Here is a 25,505-nt window from a genome sequence, read left to right as displayed (position 1 = left end):
ATTTCTTACATTTCAAGAACCTAAGTTGCTTCTTTCTTGGTTTTTTTACTACTAAAAAAAACATAAAAATATACTAAAAAACAACAACAAGGCTTATACGAAATGTAATTGTTTCAATTAGTTTGGATCAGTCATGTAATTACATTTGTGATAGATTTAGAGTTCTAGACTAAAAATACGAAATCTGTGCGATTAATACTATTTTTACCAATTTTTTTTGTTTAGCGCCATTCCATGCTCTTAGCACGTTATGATCCTATCACTTATCTGAACAAATTAGGAGGGGGGGGGGGGAGAAAGAAAGGGACATCATAGTGGATTGAACCGTAATTGTTTTTTTTTTAAAGCATTTCCAAAAATAAAAGGGGAGAGATGACCTGAATTCGAATCGTGGCTCACGCCTCCTCGGGCCGACGTACAGACCACTCTGCTAGTGAGGTACTTATGACTAGAGAAGATTGTATAGTTGTATATTGTTTGTTTCAATTAGAGCGGAGACCTATAGGGGAAACTAATTTAGCTTATACCACTACTTCAGCCAAGTACTATTTCTTTCCCTTGTTCAAGATACCTTACAAAATATATAATTTCCAATAGTTTATTTTTTTAATTGATTCTTGTGTTATCAGGTTCAAGAAATAATTGTGCAAAATTTCAGCTTGATTCGAGATTGGGTGTCGGAGAAATAACGTGCACAAACTTTTGACTAGACAGACAGAAAATGGAGTCATCAAAATTCTTTGATATTCTTTACTTTATTTTATTTATTGTGTTTATAAAAAATGCTACATAATTTACTGACATTAGATCGAGGATATCTAGCCAACAGAGAGAGAGAGAGAGAGAGGGAGAGAGAGAGGGAGAGAGAGAAAGGACAGAGAGGGAGAGAGAGAGATTTAAACGAACTTTACATTTTCCATTGATGATCCTTAGTTCGACCTCACGCTGTGACAGTCAGCAAAATCTACTCGGCCACCTGAAAACCCTCATTGTGCAGTGTGAAGTTACTTTTTACTGGGAGGGGGGGGGAGTAAGGGGAAGCTACCTATCCCTCTCTTGTACACCTAACCTGCAGAGTTACTCATCATGCGGTAAACTAAGCTGTGGTCAAGGGTTAGAAGCAGTAATGTTTTAGTGTACAAAATGTGATCTGTCACACAAGGTCTTCACATTCGATTGTCTAGTACTAAGAGCTTTACATTTTAATTTTGTTTCTAGACACTTTTATATTATTTTATGTATGTCTCAAGTATTTACAGCGCACCAAATTTTTAATCAAACATTTACATCTTTAGTTGTCTTAGTTTTCAGTTGTCAGTATGTTTGAGCGTGTGGATTTCTTTTTCAGCAGGACTTGTTCAATCTAATTAAAATGTCATTGTTCATCTTTTTAGGTGCTTACAGTATGCCCTGAAGTAAAATGATGTAAATGATAGAATGTCTAGTGATGTAAGGTGATTAAAATATAAAGTACTAAGCTGTATGAGTGCTGTGCTATGTGTACACAATTCACTCAGAATGACACACTCTGGTATAGATTCTATACATGACACATTATCATTGTCAATAATTCGGCACTGGTTTAAACTGCAGGCGTTTCTCAAACATTTTTACTATCTGCCCCACCATGGTGTGCCTTTGAGGTCGTCTTGTTCGAATCAAAGTTGATGTCTGGGCCATTTGTCCAGTGCTGTTGTCCAGTCCGATCCCACTGTCTACATTGGCGGAATAAAGGTAGGAGAAGCCGGTAGTGTGTTTGGACCGCTGCCGTGACGATGTGGACGGATCAGAGGGATCGTTTATGTCGTCCAAGTGAGACTCCTTTGTGAGAAGCTTGTCATAGTGAGACTGTTCCAGTGAGTCACTTTGCGACTTAGTGAAGTTGGACATTGTGGGTATTGTCGATCGCCCAGTTCTAGTCGGTATGGATGAGAGTGGCTCCCCTTGATTATGTGAGATGCGTTTATGTCTTTCTCTATCTGACGCGATATCCAAATGCGTCAAGTCGGTAACGAGCGTCTTGTAACGGTAACCAGTGCGTGACACTAAACCAAGGTCAGAAGCTTGACGCAGAGATTTGCTGCTGCCTGAAGTGGACAAGACACCCCCAGAACTGAAGCCTTGTCCTCTGTTTACTTCCGGTGTGTACGTAAATGAACAATATTTGCCCCGGTCACGAAGCTCGTACTTTGAAAACGTAGACTTCTTGGACAGAACATCCTCCATAAACGTTTTCCGGTCTCGTTTTAATCCACCAATCGCGTTTCGGTATTCTTGATGGCGTCTGGTAGCATCGTGGATATCGATACCGTCCAACTCAACTTTGCTCAGATTAATCTTATCCGAGTCACAATTGAAAACATTTACTGCGTGTCGATATTGGCATGGTTCATTCCGTCCACGTGAAGTAGAGCAAAGGCTACTAGTAGCAATGTCTTGGACTACAACGTCCCCAGTAATGTCACTTCTTGGATAAACAGGTCTACTATTGGAATGCTGGATATGGCACGATGGGTTTTTTCTTTGGCTCTCGTGATAGTTTCTGTTTAGCGTTTCATTCGAGTACTCACACGTTTTCCAGTTGACCTCTCTGGAGGCGAAGTGTGAAATTTCATGTTCCCTCGACGAGCGGATCGTGTGTTTTTCTTTCATGTGCAACGCTTCGTTGCTTTCAACTGTCAAACCCGCATCTGCTGTGTCATTTGTGTGCGTGCCATGCTCACGTTTTCCCGCGCTAGATGAGAGAGATTCTAGCGGGGCATCACTTTCAACAGCAGGGCAAGTGTCACCCTCCGTATTTAGAAAGGAGCTTCTTGCCCCAATCTGATCACTACCATTGATTTTAAAGGATGATTCGGGGCCTGGGGCTCGAGATGAGACGTCGTTGTTTAAGGTGGAGGGCTTGTACCAGTCTAAACTGGCTCGGCTAACTGTTGATTCATCTGACTTCCCGCTCTTCTTTGTTTCTTCAGTACCTTGTCTTTCACTGCAGGACGCCGCCTGCGCGCTCATGTGGTACTCTAACGACAGCTCCGCTTTCCCCACTTTTGTGATCTCACCAGCACAGTTGGCCGTCATGTTCTTTTTGGTTGCACTAGGGCTTGTTTCTGGCGAATCAAAAAATAGTTCCTTAGTTGTACAATCGTTACCCCAAGAGATCAAACTGCCTCGAGACTCGAGTACCTCGTTTGCTGCGTGGTTAGAAGGGTTTAGTGTTATAAAGCTGCTTGGGTAGTTTACAGTTCCAGTACATTCATCGTCTGCTAACTCTAAACGATCCATTGGCGCGCCAAAACATTTCGAGGTAATGCCAGAATATGACGTGTGAGTTATTGCAGAATTTAGCCGCGGGGGATGAATGCATTCCAGCTTAAAAGACTGCTGCCTTTTCGATGAATTATATCTTAGTTTTGACAGCCTGTTTTTGCCCAGACGGTTGTTGAAGCTTTCGTTTTGTTCCTTTCTACTAAAAACCACACCAGAATCTTTCTTGAGATTGCGATTCTCCGAAGTGTAATCTAATTTTCTCCCCGACCTGTCCAGTTTATGGTTTGAATGCCCATATGTTCGCTTCTCTTTTTCCAAAGCACTCTGGGGGTTGGCAGCCTCGGCTTCAGCTTTAGTTGACGATCTCAGCACAGATTTCCCCACGGGCCAAGTGTTGAGGTTATCAGTCATGTTTGAGATCTGTCTGGCCCTAGTTCTAAAGGAAGCACACTGTGTAGCTAAGCTGCAGTCCAGATCTTTGAGGTTCAACGGGGAAACGCTTTTCTTCCTGAGGTTCTCCAACCAGGGAGAGCTTGTTTCATCTGTTATGACTTCATCCGTTGTTGCCAAAGGCAATGGCACGCTGACGGATGCGTTGCTGTTGTCTCCTCTAGTCATTCCCGGACTGTTTTCTTTTCTGACGGCTCCTCGGTCAACTGAGATATCTATATCTGGGGTCCTAGCCAGCCAACTAAGTATGATCTCGGCAGAACTATTGGAGCATTTATCATCCTTTCCGTCCCGTCCTTCTTTATGTACATCCTGAGAGAAGAAATTGTAGCTTCGATTGGCATGACCTAGGTCAATGGTCTTCATAAAATCACTTAATTGGCCTCTTGAGACAGGCGACCACGGTCCGGAATACGTACTCGAGGCCATAAGCAGATCCCCAGGCAGGGATCGCAAGGATTCATCTCTTTTTCCCCTTTTCTTATAAACAATTTGACTGGAGGTTTGAACGGGGACATCGTGTCCTGCAGAGGCCGCATATGTTGCTCCTACCTCGAAGCAGCTGACGGTGCTCGCTGATGGATAATGTCTAGCTAAATCATTTTTCTCCCAATCGTTCCTGTTACAATACCTACTGGTAAAAACGTTATAGTGTTCAAACCGGCTAGTGTTTCTATCCGCTTTCGTTGAGAGATTTGGGCTCCCCTCCAGATGTATAGCATCACTCTCTGTGAACGCTTCCTTTTGACCTTTTTTAGCAGTGCGTTCTCTGCGGTCCTCACTAACAGCGTCTAGCGAGAGCTTGTCGGAGTTTTCGTAATATCCGAATTGCTGTTCCCGCATTTTCTTAAACTCCTGGTACAGCGCTTCCGTAGCCGCTATTTGGTTAAACAAACGGATCCTAGCATCTCGAACATGCAGTCCTGAGCGATACCCCGGACGCCTTAAACGGGTTTTCTTCAAGTCCATACTTGTCGTAGCCTTCCGAAAATATCGTTCACCTTTAAAGAAATGTCTGGAATTTTCTTCTTTGCTGGCAACGGTTGCCTTACGGTGTCTTTCCTTGGATGTATCATTGACATCACTTTGAGCTGCAGCTGCGGAAGTTTGGCTCTTCTCTTCTTCTTCTAGAATTCTGTCAAGTGGCTCCATAATTGGATGGGCCGTTGAGTAGTACATTTGCTTCCGTTTATTAGGATCCAGAGAATTAATTAGTATCTTTAATAAGTGCTCTATCTCCCTGCCGATGACTGTATCAGTGCTTGCCATGGACTCGTTGTCTGAGTGGCTTTGACGTTGTTGTATCCACAGCTTCAGTCTCTGGATCAGAGCGTCCTGTTCGTTGGTGTGAATATCTTTTAAAAGTTTTTGTATAGGCTCACTGCTTAAGATCTCTTGGCCGAACGACGGTTTGTCGTTATTGCCATCGTCTGCTTCGGTAGCTGTCTCTTCTTTGTCGATCCTTTGAAAGTCGATTTTTTTCTCCGATGACTTTTTCTCAGGCTTGGGGGAGACATGCATATCGGCCTCTGTAGTTGGCATAGTGGTGGAGCGATCACATTCTCTTGAATTGTGTTCGTTGGATGAGTCTGCCATCACTTTGCGCAGCGAGCTCGCTTTCTGCTTTATTTTATGAGTATCTAAAGTTTGTAAATCTTCGTCAGTGTGCGTCGGTCTTTTAATTTTTCTTTCAGTAATATCTGATTTTGTGGACACTGATAAGGCCGAGACATTTTTCTTAGTTAATTTAGTTGACACTTTCATCGGACTCTGATCGGAAAAAAACATTTGTTTTTGTTTGTTATGCTTCTTGACAGACTCTCGTGACTTTTTTTCCTCTTTGAGACTTGCTTGGTGACTTGAAGCATTCGAATCTTGTGTCGGATGTTCTTCTAAGTGCAAAATCTCATGCAGAGTTCTACTTTTTTCGGGCTTGCCTTTATGATTTCTGGCTTTCCTTGTCTTCGCGTCATGAACTTTCTGGGCAACTTTTTGATTCGTGGCTTTTGTTTTTGTTGGCTTGGTCTCTTTTGGCTCCTGTTCACCTAGCGGATCACGTGACTTGTGTGATGCTTTCCCTCTTAGGAGGTTCTCAGTTTTCTTTTCGAGGATTCCTTTGGGGCTGCTGGGTCTCAAGTCGTTTTGATGACTCACTTTAGTGTTGGCGTACGAGTCATTGTATTGGTTCATCAACTGGTCGAGGATTTTGGTGTTCGCTTTCTGACGACACATTGTTTGGTGAGCATCGGTCCTCCATTTTGTCGCAGGCAGCATCGCTTGATATTTTTTCCTTCGCTTTTCCAAGTCTTCAGGCCTACGTTTAGGATGAGGTAAAAGCATTTCATCTTTGATGAATTTTCTGGAATGCAGTTTGAATAAGCTTTCTGATCTGTTTTTCTTGGTTTTATTTCCTTCAGTTTTGTTGATAAAAACATAGTTTTCTGTTCTCTCGCAAGAGGTATTGTTGAGACTCTGCGACTCAAGACTCCCACACACGGGATAGCTAGCCGTCGGTTTGGCAGTATCGAGATGAATGGTGTATTTCTTCTCTAGAAATCGACAGTATTTAGGTAACTTTCGTTTGCTGATAATCTCGTGGTTTTTGGTGCTAACTGATTGCTCGTGTGCGTCTTCGGAAGTTTTCATTTTTTTGCCATTCCGAAATGTAACGTTTGTACGAAGAGCCAGGTTTTTTCTATTCTCTTTTTGTAATATTTTTTCTTTTATTTTCGGCTTGAAAAAACTGGCCTGTGTTTTGATGTTGTCTCTTTCATTTGATTGGATGCTTTGCTTCTTTGAGAACGACTTTTCCCCCATTGACAACTCCGAGTCCCTAGAAATCATACAATAGTCTTCGCAGGTTAAAACTTTAACTGGCAACTCCGCAGCCCTCTCCTGTGTGTAATTGTCAGGCGTCATTTTTGAAGTTGTTACACGATTTTGGTTTGCGTGTTTTTTGAGTCTAGGTATTCCTGACAACCTCCCGGATTTGTTTGAAGCTTTTTTGAGTTTATTTTCAGAGCTAGCGTTTAATGCTGCGTTAGTAATGTTACTACATGGGGAGGAGTAAGAACAATTCTGTAGTGGGTAGCTTTCATTTGGCTTCACTTTTTGCTCCGAACAGTTCCTTATCTGTTCCACAGTGTTGTTATAAATGGAGTGTATATTGCTGGGCACGCTTCTATTCGAAACACTTTGCCTTGCTGATATATGTTCTGCTTGTTTTGAGCCCCCTAACTCTCGGAGACTTGCAGTAGTTTGGGCGTTTGTGGTTTCGACCGCCGCCTCGTTTTGCTTCAGCGTTTGTATTAGTTTCCGGCAGGAGACGAGATTTTCCGACATCTTCATAGTGTACTGCTGATGAGATGTCATTAAGTCGACGTTACCCATGTCGCACGTGACGTTCTCTGCTGTATGTGTCCCGCAAAGTCTGCAGGATTCGGGGCTGCATATCGTACGAAGCTGTTTTTTATTCACCCACAAAGATGTTTCGTCGAACTTGTCGATATCTTTATTCTTCAGCTCTTCACAAACGTGTGACTCTTTCAATATAGGAATCTGCATTGCTGCATCGTGAGACGATTTGTTAGGAGCTTCTTTGACTTCATTACACTCTTCTACTGTGGCTAACGGACACGGTGAACGTTTTCTCGGTACGGAGTCATTAGTTTTGTCCACATTACTTTGATGGAACTCGATTTCGCCAATTTTTTTCCTCTCAAGATATTGGGTTTTTCTCATAGGCAAACTCGTTTCTGAAGAGTTCTCTAAAGTGTTGAGCATTTTATTGCACTTGCTCATGATTAGATTCAGGTTTTTCACTTTTTTCTCAGGGGTGATAATGATAATGGAATCCTGAACACGATCCATCAATAATGGAAGGACATGTTTTAAACCAGAATCAGAATTCCTAAAACTAATATTATGAGACCCTTGACTTGGTGATCTCGGACTTTTTGATACTTTCAATTCACTTTGGCTTTTCAGCTTATTATCCGGCAAATGCAATTTCGGAGACGATGGAGAATTGTTTTTTTCAGTTTGTTTATTTTCCCAGGCGTCAATTTTTTTAGCATCAACAATATTGTTACAGTCAGCGCGTTTCTTGTCTGGATTCATTAGGGATACTGAGGCCTTATCTCTAGAGCTGCGTTGAAGTTGGATGTACCGAGGTATACGACTGGGGCGCTGTCTTTTGTTAGTTTTGACTTGCTTTGCCGTTTCAATGTTAACTGATTGGCTTTCTGAAAGGTGGGTCTGTGGGAAATGGGTTGACTTTTGTTTCATTTGGTCAAACGTATCGGACACAAGTGTCTGTTTGTCAGAGCCCAATAGTGAATGCTCTCTTCTATGTAAGCAAGGTGGTGAAAGCATTGGAGTAACATGAACATTGGAAGTCCAGAAGGTGGTACTCAAAGTGCTCTTCTCATTGATGATCGATTTGCATTGGTTGTTTGTTAAGAAATGCTCTGTATCTGTTTTTGACTTGGGATTATTTAGAATCAAGGAACTTGCCCATGTCGTCTTTTGAGGAGCGTCATCAGGTGGGGTTCCGTTTTCTTGACTGGTCTTGATGACTCTGAATGATGTTTTTTGTGGGATGTTAACATCCTGAGCATTGGATGTTGATAAGGCGGAGAGATCATCCAATGAGTGGACATTCCGCAAACAGGACAGGTCTGGGGTTTCATTGTTCAATTTACGCCCTTTGCTCATCTCCTTTCGCTGGTCAGCGAGTGACCAGTCCACGTAACTTAATGTTGGTGTGGGAACACGTTGTGTGTCGTTCATCTTGTCCTCAATCACTGTATTCAAGGGCGTTTCAATTTCATTTTTGCTTGTTTTGTCATGTTCCTTTAGTAGTTCTTTCTGTGTCATCTCATTGCTAATGTTTGGCTGGAGAGACTCGATCATACACACGTTCTTGCTTATCTCCCGGTTTCTGAAGACCAATTTGCTTATCGACGTCAGCTTAGTCTGGTCTTTTCTTGCTTGGTCGTTGCCATATGATTCCAACGCTTTGTTTACATTTGATAACGCTTTTATAGGCTCTGATTTCTGTGCCTTCGTCTCCGTTGCCTTTTCATCCTGCTTGAATAGCCTCCTGTCCTCCAGTACGTTTGTCCTTTTAGTTTTACTCTCATAACTTTTCTCCCACCTGTAATTAGTTGGCCAGTCTAACTTTTCGACATTTTCAGGGATAGTTGGTGGAATTTTTACTCGAGACATCGCGGGCCTCTGCTGAAGTAATCTGGGATTCGTTTGGAAACAGATTTTTTTAGAGACGAGCGTTATTTTTTTATCTTTTAACGCGCTCTCTTGTTTATGAGTTTTACTCCCAGTTGGTGCTCTAAGAGGTTTCAACCCTATGAATCGCTCTTTACAATGAAATGCTGCGTTCTTTACCTTCGGTAGGTTTCTATTTGCAGAACTTGGGATGTGGTCAATACTAGGTTTATGTAATGTTTTACTGGGTTGGTTGTTAAAAACGGTCCTAAGTTTTGGCACTTTATCGGGCGGGATGGGAATGACGTAAGGATGAAACTTTGTGTTGTTCAATTTGTTCCTTATGACGCCCGCGCACACGTGACTACGCACTTTGGCTAGGGTATATATTGTGTTCAGTTTGTCAGCCGAATCTATTAAGCAGTTGAACACGTCAGCCGTCGTGGTCCCGACAGACAACTCATCCGGGTGTTTCAGTTGACCTGTCAAGGGTTTTGAACTAGGTCGACACACTACAGTATTCTGTTTCAGAATAGTTTCGCCTTTCAAATGATATCCAGCGTTTTTTGAGGGGCCCTTGGCTTGGTTTTGTTTTTCTTGGTTATACCTAACATTCAGCGTATTGTCTTTAGGGATAATGCGTCTTGGGAGTTTACAGCCAAATATAGATTGGTAAGAACGATCACTCAGTGTTCTAGTTACCGTACTTTCAGACGTGGGAGCATCAGTTACTTCCTCTTGGTGTCCCCTCGTTTTGAGAACACTTTTATTATGGCCGCTTTCTTTCTTCTGCTCAATTGGACGCTCGCGGTTGAACTTCGTATTGCAGTCTTTCGTTTTGCTCGGAAATGTTTCTATCGGCTTGAACTGACATAAATGTTTTTCTGGCAAAGTTTTTTGCTTCCCCATGGGAGGCTTGCTCCCAAGCACTTTCGATAACGGGCCGTTTACGTGACCGTACTCCTTGTTGGTAATCCGTACATCACTGGAACTTGAGTCGGCACTATCCAAAGTATAGGTGACATTTTCAGAGCTCTCATCCTCATCACTGTCACGTTGCTGTGTTTTAATTATGGGTTTCGGCGGACGACTACTCACGGAACTATAGGTATAGGAAATATAACTGTGGCTGTATCCGATCTGATAAGTGTGACTCGATCGCTCGCTGGTTCGCTCATCCGCGATACTGTCTTGTAGCGGTTCTGAAGTTAGTTCATTGTAACATGGGCTCACATTAAACAGCGTCTCTGACGAACCATTGCATTCAGACTTTGAACTGCCTACATGGTCTTTAGACTCGGCTGCATAGGCACTAATATCATCTTCAACGCATCTGCAAGACTCTATAATGTCATTGAAAATGTGATTGGTCTTTTTGTTTATATTTGTACTTAGAATGTCTTTGGACGAGCCTAACAAATATTTGTTCAATAAGGGTTCATGGCTGATCTGCAAGACAATTTTTGAAATTTCTTGGGTGTTTCTTCCAGATGGCTCTAAAATGGTACCACTTGTTGTCGGTGAAAATACCTTGGTGTTTTTGGTCTCACCAAACGATAAATTCAAACTAAGATTTGCTGCTTTGTTTTCTGTAATTGTTTTAGACAATTGATGTTTTTGTAGTTGTCCCCCTTGACGAGATTTCCAGTGAAACATCGAGGTGGTCGGTGCTCGACGCTTAGTGACCTGCAGAGCATGTTTGTATTGTTTTAATTCAAGATGTTTGTTTACGATTTGTGGTTTCTCTTGAATCTTTACATCTTTTTTGCGCTCTGAAAGTTCCTCGGAGTGCATGTCATCTTCTATCTCGTCAGTTTGCTGTAACTGTTCTCTTAAAGGATTCTTTTCAGTCTGCTGCTCTACGTGGCGATTTTCTGGTCGAATCTTCTCTGTCTGCGGCTTTACCGCTCCTTTTTGTAGCTGGCCAATAACTTTTGTATTGGCAAGTTCCTGGAAAACGTGCGCGCTTTTCTCGTGTTTGGGGCGCGTGTTAATTGTTGCCACAGGTTTGGCACAGTCTCCTGAAATTAAAATGGTGTTTTTGGCGTATTTTTCTCTAATGGAATTTATGTCTCCAATCATTAAGTCAGACGTGGCCTCGTCTACGTCTAAAGATGACCTTGATTTTCTAAGAATAATTTCCAGAGGACGCTGTCGTCCAGCCACTGCCTCAATCACAAGATGCTTCTCCGAAGTATTGGCCTGGACTAAAGTAGCTGTAGTCTCATGAAGAGGCGCCACGAGGTTGGCCTGGCTTATCTTGTCTGCGCTCTTTGCGTCTTTGTAGAATGTTTCCGACGAGAAAATGATATCTTGGACTTTCTTTCGGCACACGCACATCTCTCCCGTAAGCTGGTCCACCTCAAAAGGGCTAGTTCTGCTGTAAACCTTTTTGTTCTTGGAATTTCTCTCCCCTGTTCCCTTGCCAACGAATGGCTTGTTTTTTATGTCTTCTTTCTTACTTTGTTTTTTAGAAGTTTGCTTAGATTGAACAGATTTTTTAACTTCATCCTTCGTCGAACAGCGACAGGTGCTATCTGTGACAACTTCGCTAATCTGGGAAGTCTCCTTACTCTGAAGTTCATCAACAGCGGACTTCTTAACCGGTGGGCCTCTAGTTTGATCCTCTTGCTGATCAATGTGCTTCTGTTGTGTTTTTTCTTCAGCTTTTTGCTTTGCTGAGTGTGTTTTTATTCTGGTTTCCTCAGCGTCAAAAAAGCTACCATTGTCTATTTTGTCGGAGTACTCCGTCGTCCAAATTTTACTGTGATGAATCAATTTTGAAAACCTAAAGAGCAGAATAATATTTTTTTTAAGTAGTTAGATTCAAATAGTTCCAACTGTTGGTAAATTTAATTATATTTTTACAAAGCTTATATCAACTCTCTCTGTCTGGTAAGAAGGGTATATAAGCTATTTCTCCCACACCAAATCTCGGATCAAGTTGAAACTTCGCACAATTATTCTTTGACATTATTTTGTTTAATAACGACAAGGGTAAAATTATAAAGTATTGGTAGATATATTTTTAATTACGTAGTTCTTCCCCTTTAGATAACTTTTGTTGTTGTTGTTTTTTAAGGATTTTTTTTTCTATTTCTCTTGTTTCATTGATTGTTAGAATCAATGGCAAGGTGCATCAGTACATCTATGATGAGGAATGTTCTTGTGCCTTAATGAAGTGATCTCTCTATTCGTTTCTCCATGTGCCCTGTGTCTCATTTCTTTTCCCTAGAATCAATTGCAAGGTGCCCATTAGTGCATTTATGATGAGGCAATAGTGAACTGATCTATTTGTCCCTCGGGGTGCCCTGCGCTTCATCTCTTTTCCCTCAAAACTTTCGGGCCAATGGCCTTATCATGATACGGAATTCTCTCTCCACTCATCTGAACACTTGATTCAATATATCTAAGGTGAACAAGGAGACCTATCAAAACATGTTTTAAAAAGATTTTTAATTTATCTCAAACGTTATACAATCTTTATACCTTGACTTGGATAGTGCTAGTGTATCAAACACAATATAAACTTTATACCTTGACTTGGATAGTGCTAGTGTATCAAACACAATATAAACTTTATACCTTGACTTGGATAGTGCTAGTGTATCAAATACAATATAAACGTTACACCTTGACTTGGATAGTGCTAGTGTATCAAACACAATATAAACGTTACACCTTGACTTGGATAGTGCTAGTGTATCAAACACAATATAAACTTTATACCTTGACTTGGATAGTGCTAGTGTATCAAATACAATATAAACGTTATACCTTGACTTGGATAGTGCTAGTGTATCTCAACCACGATCAGTTGTAACCTACTTACCACAAGGAACATGGAGTATTCAGAATACTGTCTTTGTACCAGCCTGTGGAACAGAACATTGAATCTGACAATGTATGGCACAAGATGCTTAAACAGTTGAAAATTATTTTGCGCAAACATGTGGAACTCTAGGCATAACGGCAGGGCCGGTCCTACAGATTGCGGGGCCCTATGCGAAACGGATTGCGCGGGGCCTGGTCTGGAGATAAGGATAGGGATAAGGATACTAAGTGAAAATTAAGATTTTCTTTTGTTTGAAAATAAATACGTCTTTGCATTTTGTTCAAACTTGACTCAGTACAAAATCACGGTCAAATGAAATGACGAGCCATCTACAATAAGCCGATACACATTCAGATCTGCCTTTTAGATTTACTATTGACTAGCAAAATATCGCTTTTGATTTTTTAAACAGATCGAGATAGATTTAGATATTTTAGATCTTTATTTACATGTCACTGACTATTACAGTAAATAAAGTATTAGGACTTCTTGTTTTGGTTAAAATTCGCCTTATTTTTATTAAATGAAAGCTGACATTGCCGTTTTTTTTTAATCGCGAGTAGGATTGGCGTTTTCCATCTTAAATGGCACCCCATAATGACAGTTTTGTATATTTTTAGTAGGATATTTTTATAGTTTTCAGGATATTTTTATATTTTCAGATTTCCAGGAGCTCCTGGAAAATCAAGAGACAGCGGAAACCCTGTTAAGTTAAAATGGTTTAATTTAATAATTTACAACTAGTGTTAGCTCGGGGCCTATGAAAGTGCGGGGCTCACTGCGGCCGCATAGGTTGCAGTGCCCTAAGGCCGGCCCTGCATAACGGTTTCATTAAAGAATGTATTTATTTATGTGCCCACAGTGCGCTGATCAGTGCTAGTTAAACATTGGCACCAAAAAAAGAAAAATCAAAGCTGTTGAGGAGTTCTGAGTTTATAGCAGTCAAACATTCACGCGTTATTATAGCAGTGAAACATTCATACTTTATAATAGCAGTGAAACATCCATACTTTATAATAGCAGTGAAACATCCATACTTTAAACAGTGAAACATCCATACTTTATAGCAGTGAAACATCCATACTTTATAGCAGTGAAACATCCATACTTTATAGCAGTGAAACATCCATACTTTATAATAGCAGTGAAACATCCATACTTTATAGCAGTGAAACATCCATATTTTATAGCAGTGAAACATCCATACTTTATAATAGCAGTGAAACATCCATACTTTATAATAGCAGTGAAACATCCATACTTTATAGCAGTGAAACATCCATACTTTATAATAGCAGTGAAACATCCATACTTTATAATAGCAGTGAAACATCAATACTTTATAGCAGTGAAACATCCATACTTTATAATAGCAGTGAAACATCCATACTTTATAGCAGTGAAACATCCATACTTTATAGCAGTAAAACATCCATACTTTATAGCAGTGAAACATCCATACTTTATAGCAGTGAAACATCCATACTTTATAATAGCAGTGAAACATCCATACTTTATAATAGCAGTGAAACATCCATACTTTATAGCAGTGAAACATCCATACTTTATAGCAGTGAAACATCCATACTTTATAATAGCAGCGAAACATCCATACTTTATAATAGCAGTGAAACATCCATACTTTATAGCAGTGAAACATCCATACTTTATAGCAGTGAAACATCCATACTTTATAATAGCAGTGAAACATCCATACTTTATAATAGCAGTGAAACATCCATACTTTATAATAGCAGTGAAACATCCATACTTTATAATAGCAGTGAAACATCCATACTTTATACTAGCAGTGAAACATCCATACTTTATAATAGCAGTGAAACATCCATACTTTATACTAGCAGTGAAACATCCATACTTTATAATAGCAGTGAAACATCCATACTTTATAATAGCAGTGAAACATCCATACTTTATAGCAGTGAAAGATCCATACTTTATAATATCAGTGAAACATCCATACTTTATAGCAGTGAAACATCCATACTTTATAATAGCAGTGAAACATCCATACTTTATAGCAGTGAAACATCCATACTTTATAGCAGTGAAACATCCATACTTTATAATAGCAGTGAAACATCCATACTTTATAATAGCAGTGAAACATCAATACTTTATAGCAGTGAAACATCCATACTTTATAATAGCAGTGAAACATCCATACTTTATAATAGCAGTGAAACATCCATACTTTATAGCAGTGAAACATCCATACTTTATAGCAGTGAAACATCCATACTTTATAGCAGTGAAACATCCATACTTTATAGCAGTGAAACATCCATACTTTATAATAGCAGTGAAACATCCATACTTTATAATAGCAGTGAAACATCCATACTTTATAGCAGTGAAACATCAATACTTTATAGCAGTGAAACATCCATACTTTATAATAGCAGTGAAACATCCATACTTTATAGCAGTGAAACATCCATACTTTATAGCAGTGAAACATCCATACTTTATAGCAGTGAAACATCCATACTTTATAGCAGTGAAACATCCATACTTTATAATAGCAGTGAAACATCCATACTTTATAATAGCAGTGAAACATCCATACTTTATAATAGCGGTGAAACATCCATACTATATAATAGCAGTGAAACATCCAAACTTTATAGCAGTGAAACATCCATACTTTATAATAGCAGTGAAAAATCCATACTTTATAATAGCAGTGAAACATCCCATACTTTATAGCAGTGAAACATCCATACTTTATAATAGCAGTGAAACATCCATACTTTATAATAGCAGTGAAACATCCATACTTTATAATAGCAGTGAAACATCCATACTTTATAATAGCAGTGAAACATCCATACTTTATAATAGCAGTGAAACATCCATACTTTATAATAGCAGTGAAACATCCATACTTTATAATAGCAGTGAAACATCCATACTTTATAGCAGTGAAACATCCATACTTTATAATAGCAGTGAAACATCCATACTTTATAGCAGTGAAACATCCATACTTTATAATAGCAGTGAAACATCCATACTTTATAGCAGTGAAACATCCATACTTTATAATAGCAGTGAAACATCCATACTTTATAGCAGTGAAACATCCATACTTTATAATAGCAGTGAAACATCCATACTTTATAATAGCAGTGAAACATCCATACTTTATAATAGCAGTGAAACATCCATACTTTATAATAGCAGTGAAACATCCATACTTTATAGCAGTGAAACATCCATACTTTATAGCAGTGAAACATCCATACTTTATAATAGCAGTGAAACATCCATACTTTATAATAGCAGTGAAACATCCATACTTTATAATAGCAGTGAAACATCCATACTTTATAGCAGTGAAACATCCATACTTTATAATATCAGTGAAACATCCATACTTTATAATAGCAGTGAAACATCCATACTTTATAATATCAGTGAAACATCCATACTTTATAATAGCAGTGAAACATCCATACTTTATAATAGCAGTGAAACATCCGTACTTTATAATAGCAGTGAAACATCCATACTTTATAGCAGTGAAACATCCATACTTTATAGCAGTGAAACATCCATACTTTATAATAGCAGTGAAACATCCATACTTTATAATAGCAGTGAAACATCCATACTTTATAATAGCAGTGAAACATCCATACTTTATAATAGCAGTGAAACATCCATACTTTATAGCAGTGAAACATCCATACTTTATAGCAGTGAAACATCCATACTTTATAATAGCAGTGAAACATCCATACTTTATAATAGCAGTGAAACATCCATACTTTATAATAGCAGTGAAACATCCATACTTTATAGCAGTGAAACATCCATACTTTATAATATCAGTGAAACATCCATACTTTATAATAGCAGTGAAACATCCATACTTTATAATATCAGTGAAACATCCATACTTTATAATAGCAGTGAAACATCCATACTTTATAATAGCAGTGAAACATCCGTACTTTATAATAGCAGTGAAACATCCATACTTTATAGCAGTGAAACATCCATACTTTATAGCAGTGAAACATCCATACTTTATAATAGCAGTGAAACATCCATACTTTATAATAGCAGTGAAACATCCATACTTTATAATAGCAGTGAAACATCCATACTTTATAATAGCAGTGAAACATCCATACTTTATAATAGCAGTGAAACATCCATACTTTATAGCAGTGAAACATCCATACTTTATAATAGCAGTGAAACATCCATACTTTATAATAGCAGTGAAACATCCATACTTTATAATAGCAGTGAAACATCCATACTTTATAGCAGTGAAACATCCATACTTTATAAAAAGAGAAAAAACATTAGACTTGAATCCTAGACTTCTAGTTTTAAATGACACTGAACTGAAAAGTTATTGAGCTAGCTAAGCTGTAACACATCTACCCTGCAATGACATAATCCGTAACATGAAGCACCTGGAAAGACCTACTTTTGACTGAGTCGACAACGTTGGACTGCGCGTTGTTGTTGGACATCTGTGGAAAACAAAGAATCATCAAGATAACACTACAGACTGAGAACAGCGATATCAATGGGATAAACCAATAATACCCAACCTACGACCTACGGGCCATATACATTGTACTGGCGGGGGGTGGAAGAAAGCCCCGACAAACATGTCACTATCCACACACCTTTGCTCAAGCGGGGGGGGGGGGGGGGCTGGACGGCTGATAGGCCTACAGAGCAGAGCAGGAGTATGGGGAAGCTTCCCTTTTGGCATCGCATTCAATCCGAGCATTGTGGGATACGGAGCCATCTGTTTGGATCTTTCCCAGACCTAAGCTTGTTCAGACATGCAGATGGAGGCAAACTTCCGTAGAGCTAGAGTTCCAGAAGTTTGAGACTCAACTCTTTGGGCAATTACAAAGAGAAGACACGACGATTTGTGTGTGTGTGTGCATTAAGGAAACATTTCTCAAAAACTGATAGGACCCCCACCCCTTGGTTTTAAAAATGGTTGGGCATCGCTGGGATAGACGGCACTAAGAGATCTATTTAGTACTTAGTATTGCTGTCACTATTTGGAAGGAAGAGTAAAATCTAAAATATCAAAGGGAGGCGAACTTTAACTCAAACATGACATGCTGCAAACCTTTTGTTTTATCCCCGTTACTGTCAGCGACTTCTTCACCAGCACACAAATCCTGAAATCACACAATCAGCGTAAGAACCAAAGAACCACAGTGCATGCATAAAAATTAATCAGTGTAATGAAACAACAAATACTAGTATACCAATACCATGGCTTTATTCGACAAAATTTGACTACAGTAAACAGTGAATGAAACCAGCACGTCTCGCATAACACTGATGCAGTCTATACACACACACACACACACTGGACATGAAACACAAACACTGGGCATGACCTTCTGACACGCTGGACGCACGCAGAAAATCAACTCAGTTACACTACAATCAGCATAACGCCAGGCCTTGACTATCCATGTACCAGTGGAGTCCCGACAATCCACAACGATTGGGACCGGACCCATTTCAGATTAAGTGGGGACCCGGGGGAGATTTTCAAATTTGGACACACAACCCCTCTCCCAACCCCTAGCTACGCCACTGTGAGGATGTAGTGATAAAAACAGTTTATTTTAATTTCATCTCTCTGAAACTAATTCTGTGTATGAAGATGAAGGATGTGACCAGAGAGCGAAATGTTTCTTTTACAGAAGTCAAAGTAGTTTTCTGAAGTTTTCTTTATAAAAGAATCAGATTTTAAAATACCTGCATCGTACTGCTGCAGCCATGTAATGTATCGCACATCACTGAATAGTATTATCATAACCTTTATAATTTACTAAAACAGTCTTTTAGTTGACCTACTTAAGGTACGGTGTATATGATGTGCTAACCTCAAAAGCTATGCTTGGTCGTGCGGTATGCGCGCTGGACTGTCGTTCGGACTTCTCAATGGTCCCTGGTTCATACCCTGCCCGCTCCCATCCCCCGTCGTCCTGCGGGAGGTTTTGACTAGGAAGTAAACTTGTCAAACAAATAAACAGGAACAATATTGTACAGGTGCAGAATATTCCAGGCTGTGTGGACACAATGCATAGTTACAAGCAGACGATAACAATAATAAAAAAAATAAACGATATGCAGATCTTTTTAATGACTTGGAAAGAACCGTTCTTCGTTTTCTTTACTAACTTCCCTACATTTTGATTTGTTTGCTTTCTACAGCCCCGGGCGTTCTTAATTTTAAAATCAGTTTTACCCAAGCTTTTATGTTCTTTGTTTTAAGACTTTCCTTAAGGCTTCAAGCCTGTTAACTTTACACAGTTTCTTTAATCCCTGTATTACACTAGTGGTGTTATCTGGTGTCAGCCGTTCCACGAAGTGTGCCGTCATAGTAATTGGCAAGCTGGATTGCCGGTTGGCGGACCCTTGGCTGTTACAAGATAGGAATCGGAAAAATTCCTCGTGGTTAGCGCTGCTCGCAGCCTCTTGGTCCGAAGTGTGGTGCGCCACGTATATGGTACGACCCAACCTAGCAATGGTCGCTATCATTGTGGAACCTTCAGACAGGATTTAGAGTGAGAGCTTCCGGTCCATGCCTGGTTCGTTTGAGATAATATCCTTTCTAACGACTAATCGGGACAATGACATTTTTTTTTACTTATTCAAGGTGCCAGCTTTTGAAACACTTACATAACAGGCAGACAAATTAAGACTGATAACTTCGTGAAGGCCACCGTGTAGTGAAACAAGACGTCAGACCAGAACTCCAGATGAATCCTGGTGAAGAATAGCGGATAAAACGTTTGAGCTGGTGCACCCTTCGCTGGAAACAAACAATCTATGATGTAATCATCCAAGTTGAACGCCATCCTGGACATAGCCCTGGAAAACAAAGCAACTGTTATCTTCGGTTGTTCACTTCCATACAGACTCAATCAAATCTTAGTAGGAGTATTACGAAGAAGAAGAACATGTATGATTCAGCACTACGATCATATCACTAAGCAAAGGTACAATCATATCACTAAGCAAAGGTACAATCATATCAATAAGCAAAGGTACAACCATATCACTAAGCAAAGGTACAATCATATCACTAAGCAAAGGTACAATCATATCTTTAGGCTAAGACACAACCATGTTTCTACAATAATAAACAACCATATTTCTAGGCTAAGGCACAACCATATCACTAGGCAAAGAGATAACCATGTAACTAGGCTAATACACAACCACTAAAAGTTGAACGCCCCTTGAGTTTTAAAAGAATCCTCCCCAAATTTCAAAACCCACAAAACTACAAAACAAACTACAACTCCCTCCTAATTGACGCACTGGCGGATCCAGGGGGGGGGGGCGGTAGGGGCAATCGCCCCCCCCACTCGGCCGACCCCCCCCCCTAAGGGGGGGGGACGGACGAACTTTAGTATAGGATTCACACAATTTGTATACGAATTTATTACTTATGTTAAAAATATATACTAATAATTTATATTTCAACCTATTTTTAGATTATTTCGCCCCCCCCCCTCTAGTATGTTGGCCGATTTGGTGGGGTCGGGAGGGGGCGATAGTATCAATCCCGCCCCCCCCTACACTTTCGAGTGGGGGGGGCGGTCCAATTTATTGGTAGAAATCACAGCCTGCTAACAAATCAATTAAATATCTATATCCCTGATATTTTAACCGATCTTTATATTATGTCGTTCCCTGTTTGCCGATTGGTGGGGGGGGGGGGGGGGGACGAATACCTCTTCTGCCCTTCCCACCTAAACCCTTTGAGTGGGGGGGGGGCGGTCCGTTTTTATGGAGAAATCATAGTTTGTGAACAAAAGTTTTGAATTAATATATAAATTTTATATTATGTTTCTCCCTTTCTGGTATTTTGGCCGATTCGGTGGGGTGAGGGGGGGGGGCGATTGCATGTACTGCCCTCCCCACTCTAGTCCTCTGAGTGCTGGGGGGGGGGGCGGTCCTATTTTTATGGAGAAATCATAGTTTGTGAACAAAATTAGTTGAATATCTATATAATATAAACTACGTATTGATATGTGACCCATTGTAAAAATGTCGTACCACACTCTAATCTCAAATTGTATCATTAGTAAATTTAAATGAAAAAGGGTTGTACCAGGTGGGAGGGGCGATACATGCAATCGCATTTCCCCCATCGGACAAATCAATACTTTTTCTTTTTGTATTATAGTTAAGAAATTACAAAATAAAAAAAATCTGTCACTAATATAATTTATATATACTATAAATTAAATTCTTATATCGAGTCGCCCCATACCTATTCTTTAATGCCAAATGCAATCTTTAGCAGAAATTAGTAAAGGAGCGAGGATTAATCGTTTTCACTCTACCGCCATTCCCATTTCCAGACAGAGTTTTTGTAATTTCACATGAAGTTATCATAAGTATTTTAAGAAAGACTTTGCATTGGAAAAGTTAGAATTCAAACGAAATTTTTCAGTATAAGAGTCATGATTGAGATGAGTTCTAAACTCAAATAACGTTTTTATATTCACCTTTTCCCAACCTTTTCAATCTGATATTTTTCTAGCTAAATAAATTTGGGACTATAACTCACAATTTATACTAGAGTTTTTTTGAAAAATATTTATCGAATAAGTTTTTTTTCGGCGGCGATCCTCAAAGCAAAAATCTAAATACGTGGGGTATCCTATCTTTTCAAGGAACAAATCGGTTTTATTTGCAATGTATTATGGGCCTATAAATTCAAATTAGAATATTTTTCAAGTACAACATTATTCGAAAGGTCGTTTTTTAATAGTATGAATAATGACCTTCAGGTCAGGAGAATGCGTTTCTGCAGAGAAGAATGCAAGAAAACGCTTTTGGCGTCGGGGCTTCGCCCCGTACTCCATTGATGAATAATGAGCTGTACTTGTCAGGAGAATGCGTTTCTGCAGTGAAAAAAGCAAGAAAACGCTTTTGGCGTCGGGGCTACGCCCCGAACTACATTGTGAAGAATGAGCTGTGCTTGTCAGGAGAATGCGTATCTGCAGTCAAAAAAGCAAGAAAACGCTTATGGGGTCGGGGCTTCGCCCCGAACTCCATTGATGAATAATGAGCTGTACTTGTCAGGAGAATGCGTTTCTGCAGTGAAAAAAGCAAGAAAACGCTTTTGACGTCGGGGCTTCGCCCCGAACTACATTGTGAAGAATGAGCTGTACTTGTCAGGAGAATGCGTATCTGCAGTCAAAAAAGCAAGAAAACGCTTATGGGGTCGGGGCGAAATTGATGAATAATGAGCTGTACTTGTCAGGAAAATGCGTTTCTGCAGTGAAAAAAGCAAGAAAACGCTTATGGCGTCGGGGCTTCGCCCCGAACTTCACCAGAGAACCTTATAGCGCTGCCCCAGTTGTTTTGTTTTTCGCCGAAGGTTGAGAAATGTTGCTTTTTTAATTCTCATATTTATATATATATATATATATATATACATATATATGTGTGTGTGTGTGTGTGTGCGCGCGTGTGTGTGTGTGTGTGCACGTTTATGCGTAGGGTTAGGGTTTACTGGGCGTTAGGGTTAGGGTTTGGAAAAAAATCGCCCCCCCCCCACTCCAAAGTTCTGGATCCGCTAGTGAATTGACGTCTACTCCAATTCCTCTAAAAAAAAAATTAACAATAAAAATATATCGACATGCACTCTAGCTAACACTAAAAAAAAAAGCTCTAAATGTATTTTATATTTTAAGATAAAAATTTAGTCCGAGTTATAATGCATACAAATGCTGAAAAAAGCTGATTATTTATGACATTATAATATTCTATGTCCAGCTTACTCGTTACATTTCACTAAAATCTTGCCCAGGGTCTTTCCTTTTCAAAATCCAACAATGGAATAACATGCTACGGAAGGCCTGTCCAACTTTTTCACTTCTGTTAAAGAGGGTAGGGACCTCCACAAAGACCCTGTCCAGAGTCTCCACTTACTAAAGTCCAGGATTGAAACTTAAACTTAGTGACTTAAGGGTATCCTACACCTGGCGTAATCTGTAAAATATAGACAAACAGAAACAACGATATTTAGTAGACATTCAAACTAGCCTTGCATGTTAATTAGGGACTTAAACAGGGACTTAAACTGGTTTCCCTGGTTAATTTGGGGAACCCGTTCCATGTTTGTCGCACTTTGTCCTAGCATATGGAATAAGAAATGAGCTTTTATCTTTGTGTCTTTTCTTTGACATTTATTCGGTAATATATTACAAATAACCATGTTCTGGCGGAGGCTGGTGTGGACGGTACAGAAACACTAATTATCATTCGACAGCTGAGCTGGGTCGGACACCTGCCCCGCATGGAAGACGGCCACATACCGGGCTATTTTCTTTGGCGAGCTTAAAGGAGAACGGCATAACAGAGGTGCCGCCCCCCCCCCGCTTGGCGCCATTTTGCCCTCACTGGCATAGGGGAAAGTAGCTGGCAGCAGATGGCCTATGAAAGAGGCAGTTGGAGATCTCACAAATTAAGCTGGACATACATTTGAGACCCAAAGACAGGCACAGAAGACGATAAGAAAACTTAAATAAACGCCCGGCGGTCAACGGCTTTGTCTGCATGAGAAGCAGAAAAATATGCCTTTTTTTATTTGTAAATTGAGATTCGTGCGTATAATGCGACAATGGTTTTGTCTGCGTTCGATGTAGCAAAATATGTAGATGACAACTGGGACTGCGTAAACACTTAAAATTCTCGGCACTCTTCCATAATAAAAGTTAATCTTCGGATTTGAAAACACGCCCCTTGGATCTAGATCTAGATCTACATAAGATCTGATTCTAGTCTCTGTGTTCACTGTATTTGGATATCATTGATACTCGATCCACTTGTATCTAAAAAACGACAATATTTTACACTAGTATCATGCCGTGTTTTACCAATTGACATTTTCTACCTGAAAGTGCGAACTCAGTTCCAAGACCTTTGCTTATCGACAGGTGGTGTTTGGGTTGGGAGACATAATATACACACTGGTACATTGTGTGGGTATTTCCCGTTTCAACACGTCTGCTGTAGGAGCACAACATTTGAGAGAACGGGATTTCCCGTATATGCATATCTCGCTTTTGAATCTGCACAACCAAATTGCAATAAAAATTACTTTGCGCAAGAAGCGAAAGAGATTGGAAACTTGAAATCTACAAGGCTGAAAATTGGGTAGCTAAACAAATGCATATTCATAATGTAGCAAAGCATGTTTGTATTTCGACTTAAGTCTATATATTTGTAGTCTTGGCATTAGTGTTACTTATGGCGTTGAGCCTGTTCATTCATAAATGATATCATCATAAAGTTGGAGAATTTCTGGTGCTTGCGAGGAAACATGAATAACTTTACTACATTTTTTTTTTGGCAAAGGAATTCAGCAATAGTTGATTTTTATCGTACTTATTTTCTGCTGCTTCTTTTTTTTTATTCCAATCAACACATTGCTCCAATGGATGGCTGCCTGGTCGTGCGGTTTGCGCGCTGGACTGTCGTTCAGATTTTTCGATGGTCTCGGGTTAAAACCCTGCCCGCTCCCATCCCCTGTCGTCCTGCGGGAGGTTTGGACTTGGAAGTAAACTATCTTCAACTCTAAAGGAACATCCGAAACATGTAAAACAATGTTCAAGATAATAATTGTGAATTGTGAAGGGCTTTGTAGCGGGGCCAACTCGAGATAAAGCGACAACTCCACCAAAACAAAAAATGTATTCGTATGTAACTGGACATGTCATCTAGATCTACAGTTGTTGTTGGTCCCTTTATATATTCATCTGAATATATTCACTAATATTTCACTATATATATATATATATATATATATATATATATATATATATATATATATATATATATATATATATATATATATATATACAGTATAAAAGCGTTAAGTTTCTTGTTTATCTTTTAGTTTGTATAAGGAATTAACGTCTAGGCCTACTAGAAGCACTATATACTGATTTAGGATATTTACTAGACTCTCTCTCTCTCTCTTTCTGTACCTGAGGTGAACTCCTATTGAAAAATCAGAGCAGGAAGGACTCAATCCTCCCTTAGAGCTCTGGCAAGAAAATGGGCCGTTAGGCGTAATGCCTCGTAGCTACCATACAAGTCGAGTGACAGCTCAGACACGTCCCCCTTAGCTCTCGGAGCTGGGGACACTCGTACAAGACATGCGACACTGTTTCGACGTACTCTCCACAGTGACGGCATCGTGCGGAACCTAGCAAAGTATGCCCCAACAGGACAATGTTCCGTCCTACACTGTGCAATGATTGCTTGTTCTGACCTCCTTAACCGCCACCACGGATCGTCGCGATCTGGGTGATGCATATGCCGCCAGACACTACGTGCATATGGAACGAAGAGTGTGCCTTTATCTTTGTGTCTTTCTGAGTATTTTATTAAATTTTGTTTTTGTATTTGAAGATTATGGTTCTAGGACAAATTTCTACAAATACTCCTTCTTCCCTAGTGCTATTAGAGCATGGAATGGGTTGCCTAAGCTAGCCAGGAAATCCAGTGACTTGGCAGAATTTAAGTCATTGGTTAATATGCATGACTAAATGCATGACGCGTAGGACGTAATCATCTTCTTTTTTGAAGTAACGTCTGTATTATATAAGATAAGAAGTTAAGACACCCGTCTAATATAGTTCTAGACATCTACTCAAAGACATAAAATTTTATT

The 25,505-nt window shown here is 39.7% G+C and overlaps 1 protein-coding gene across 2 annotated transcripts; it reads right to left on the bottom strand.

Annotated features, from left to right (window-relative positions):
- Nucleotides 1-736: 736 nt before the first annotated feature.
- LOC106061824 (uncharacterized) lies at nt 737-23,811 on the bottom strand. 2 transcript variants are annotated; one of them, XM_013220038.2, is made up of 7 exons: nt 23,721-23,811; nt 22,606-22,816; nt 19,484-19,675; nt 17,913-17,964; nt 17,247-17,292; nt 12,776-12,818; nt 737-11,731 (listed from the first exon to the last, which is right to left on the bottom strand). In XM_013220038.2, exons 3-7 carry the CDS (start codon nt 19,669-19,671, stop codon nt 1,564-1,566), a joined length of 10,497 nt encoding a protein of 3,498 aa, XP_013075492.2. In that variant the 5' UTR covers nt 19,672-19,675; nt 22,606-22,816; nt 23,721-23,811; the 3' UTR covers nt 737-1,563. The 2 variants fall into 2 exon arrangements, with proteins under 2 accessions (XP_013075492.2, XP_055897649.1); XM_056041674.1 differs by having other exon boundaries at nt 22,757-22,816.
- Nucleotides 23,812-25,505: the final 1,694 nt, after the last annotated feature.

This window comes from Biomphalaria glabrata, chromosome 9 (genome assembly GCF_947242115.1).
Source record: "Biomphalaria glabrata chromosome 9, xgBioGlab47.1, whole genome shotgun sequence".
In the NCBI taxonomy this organism is placed as follows: Eukaryota; Metazoa; Mollusca; class Gastropoda; family Planorbidae; genus Biomphalaria; species Biomphalaria glabrata.
The sequence above is the reverse complement of the archived record's forward strand: the minus strand, read 5'-3'. Positions and strand labels throughout refer to the sequence as shown.

Bases quoted from the DNA above. Each gene is read 5' to 3' on its own strand.
- LOC106061824 (XM_013220038.2), bottom strand. From the start codon at position 19,671: ATGTCCAGGATGGCGTTCAACTTGGATGATTACATCATAGATTGTTTG. The intron at 17,965-19,483 runs GTAAGTGTTTCA...GTGTGATTTCAG, and splicing joins TTAATTTGTCTGCCTGTTAT to GATTTGTGTGCTGGTGAAGA. The intron at 17,293-17,912 runs GTTTGCAGCATG...TGTTTTCCACAG, and splicing joins TAACGGGGATAAAACAAAAG to ATGTCCAACAACAACGCGCA.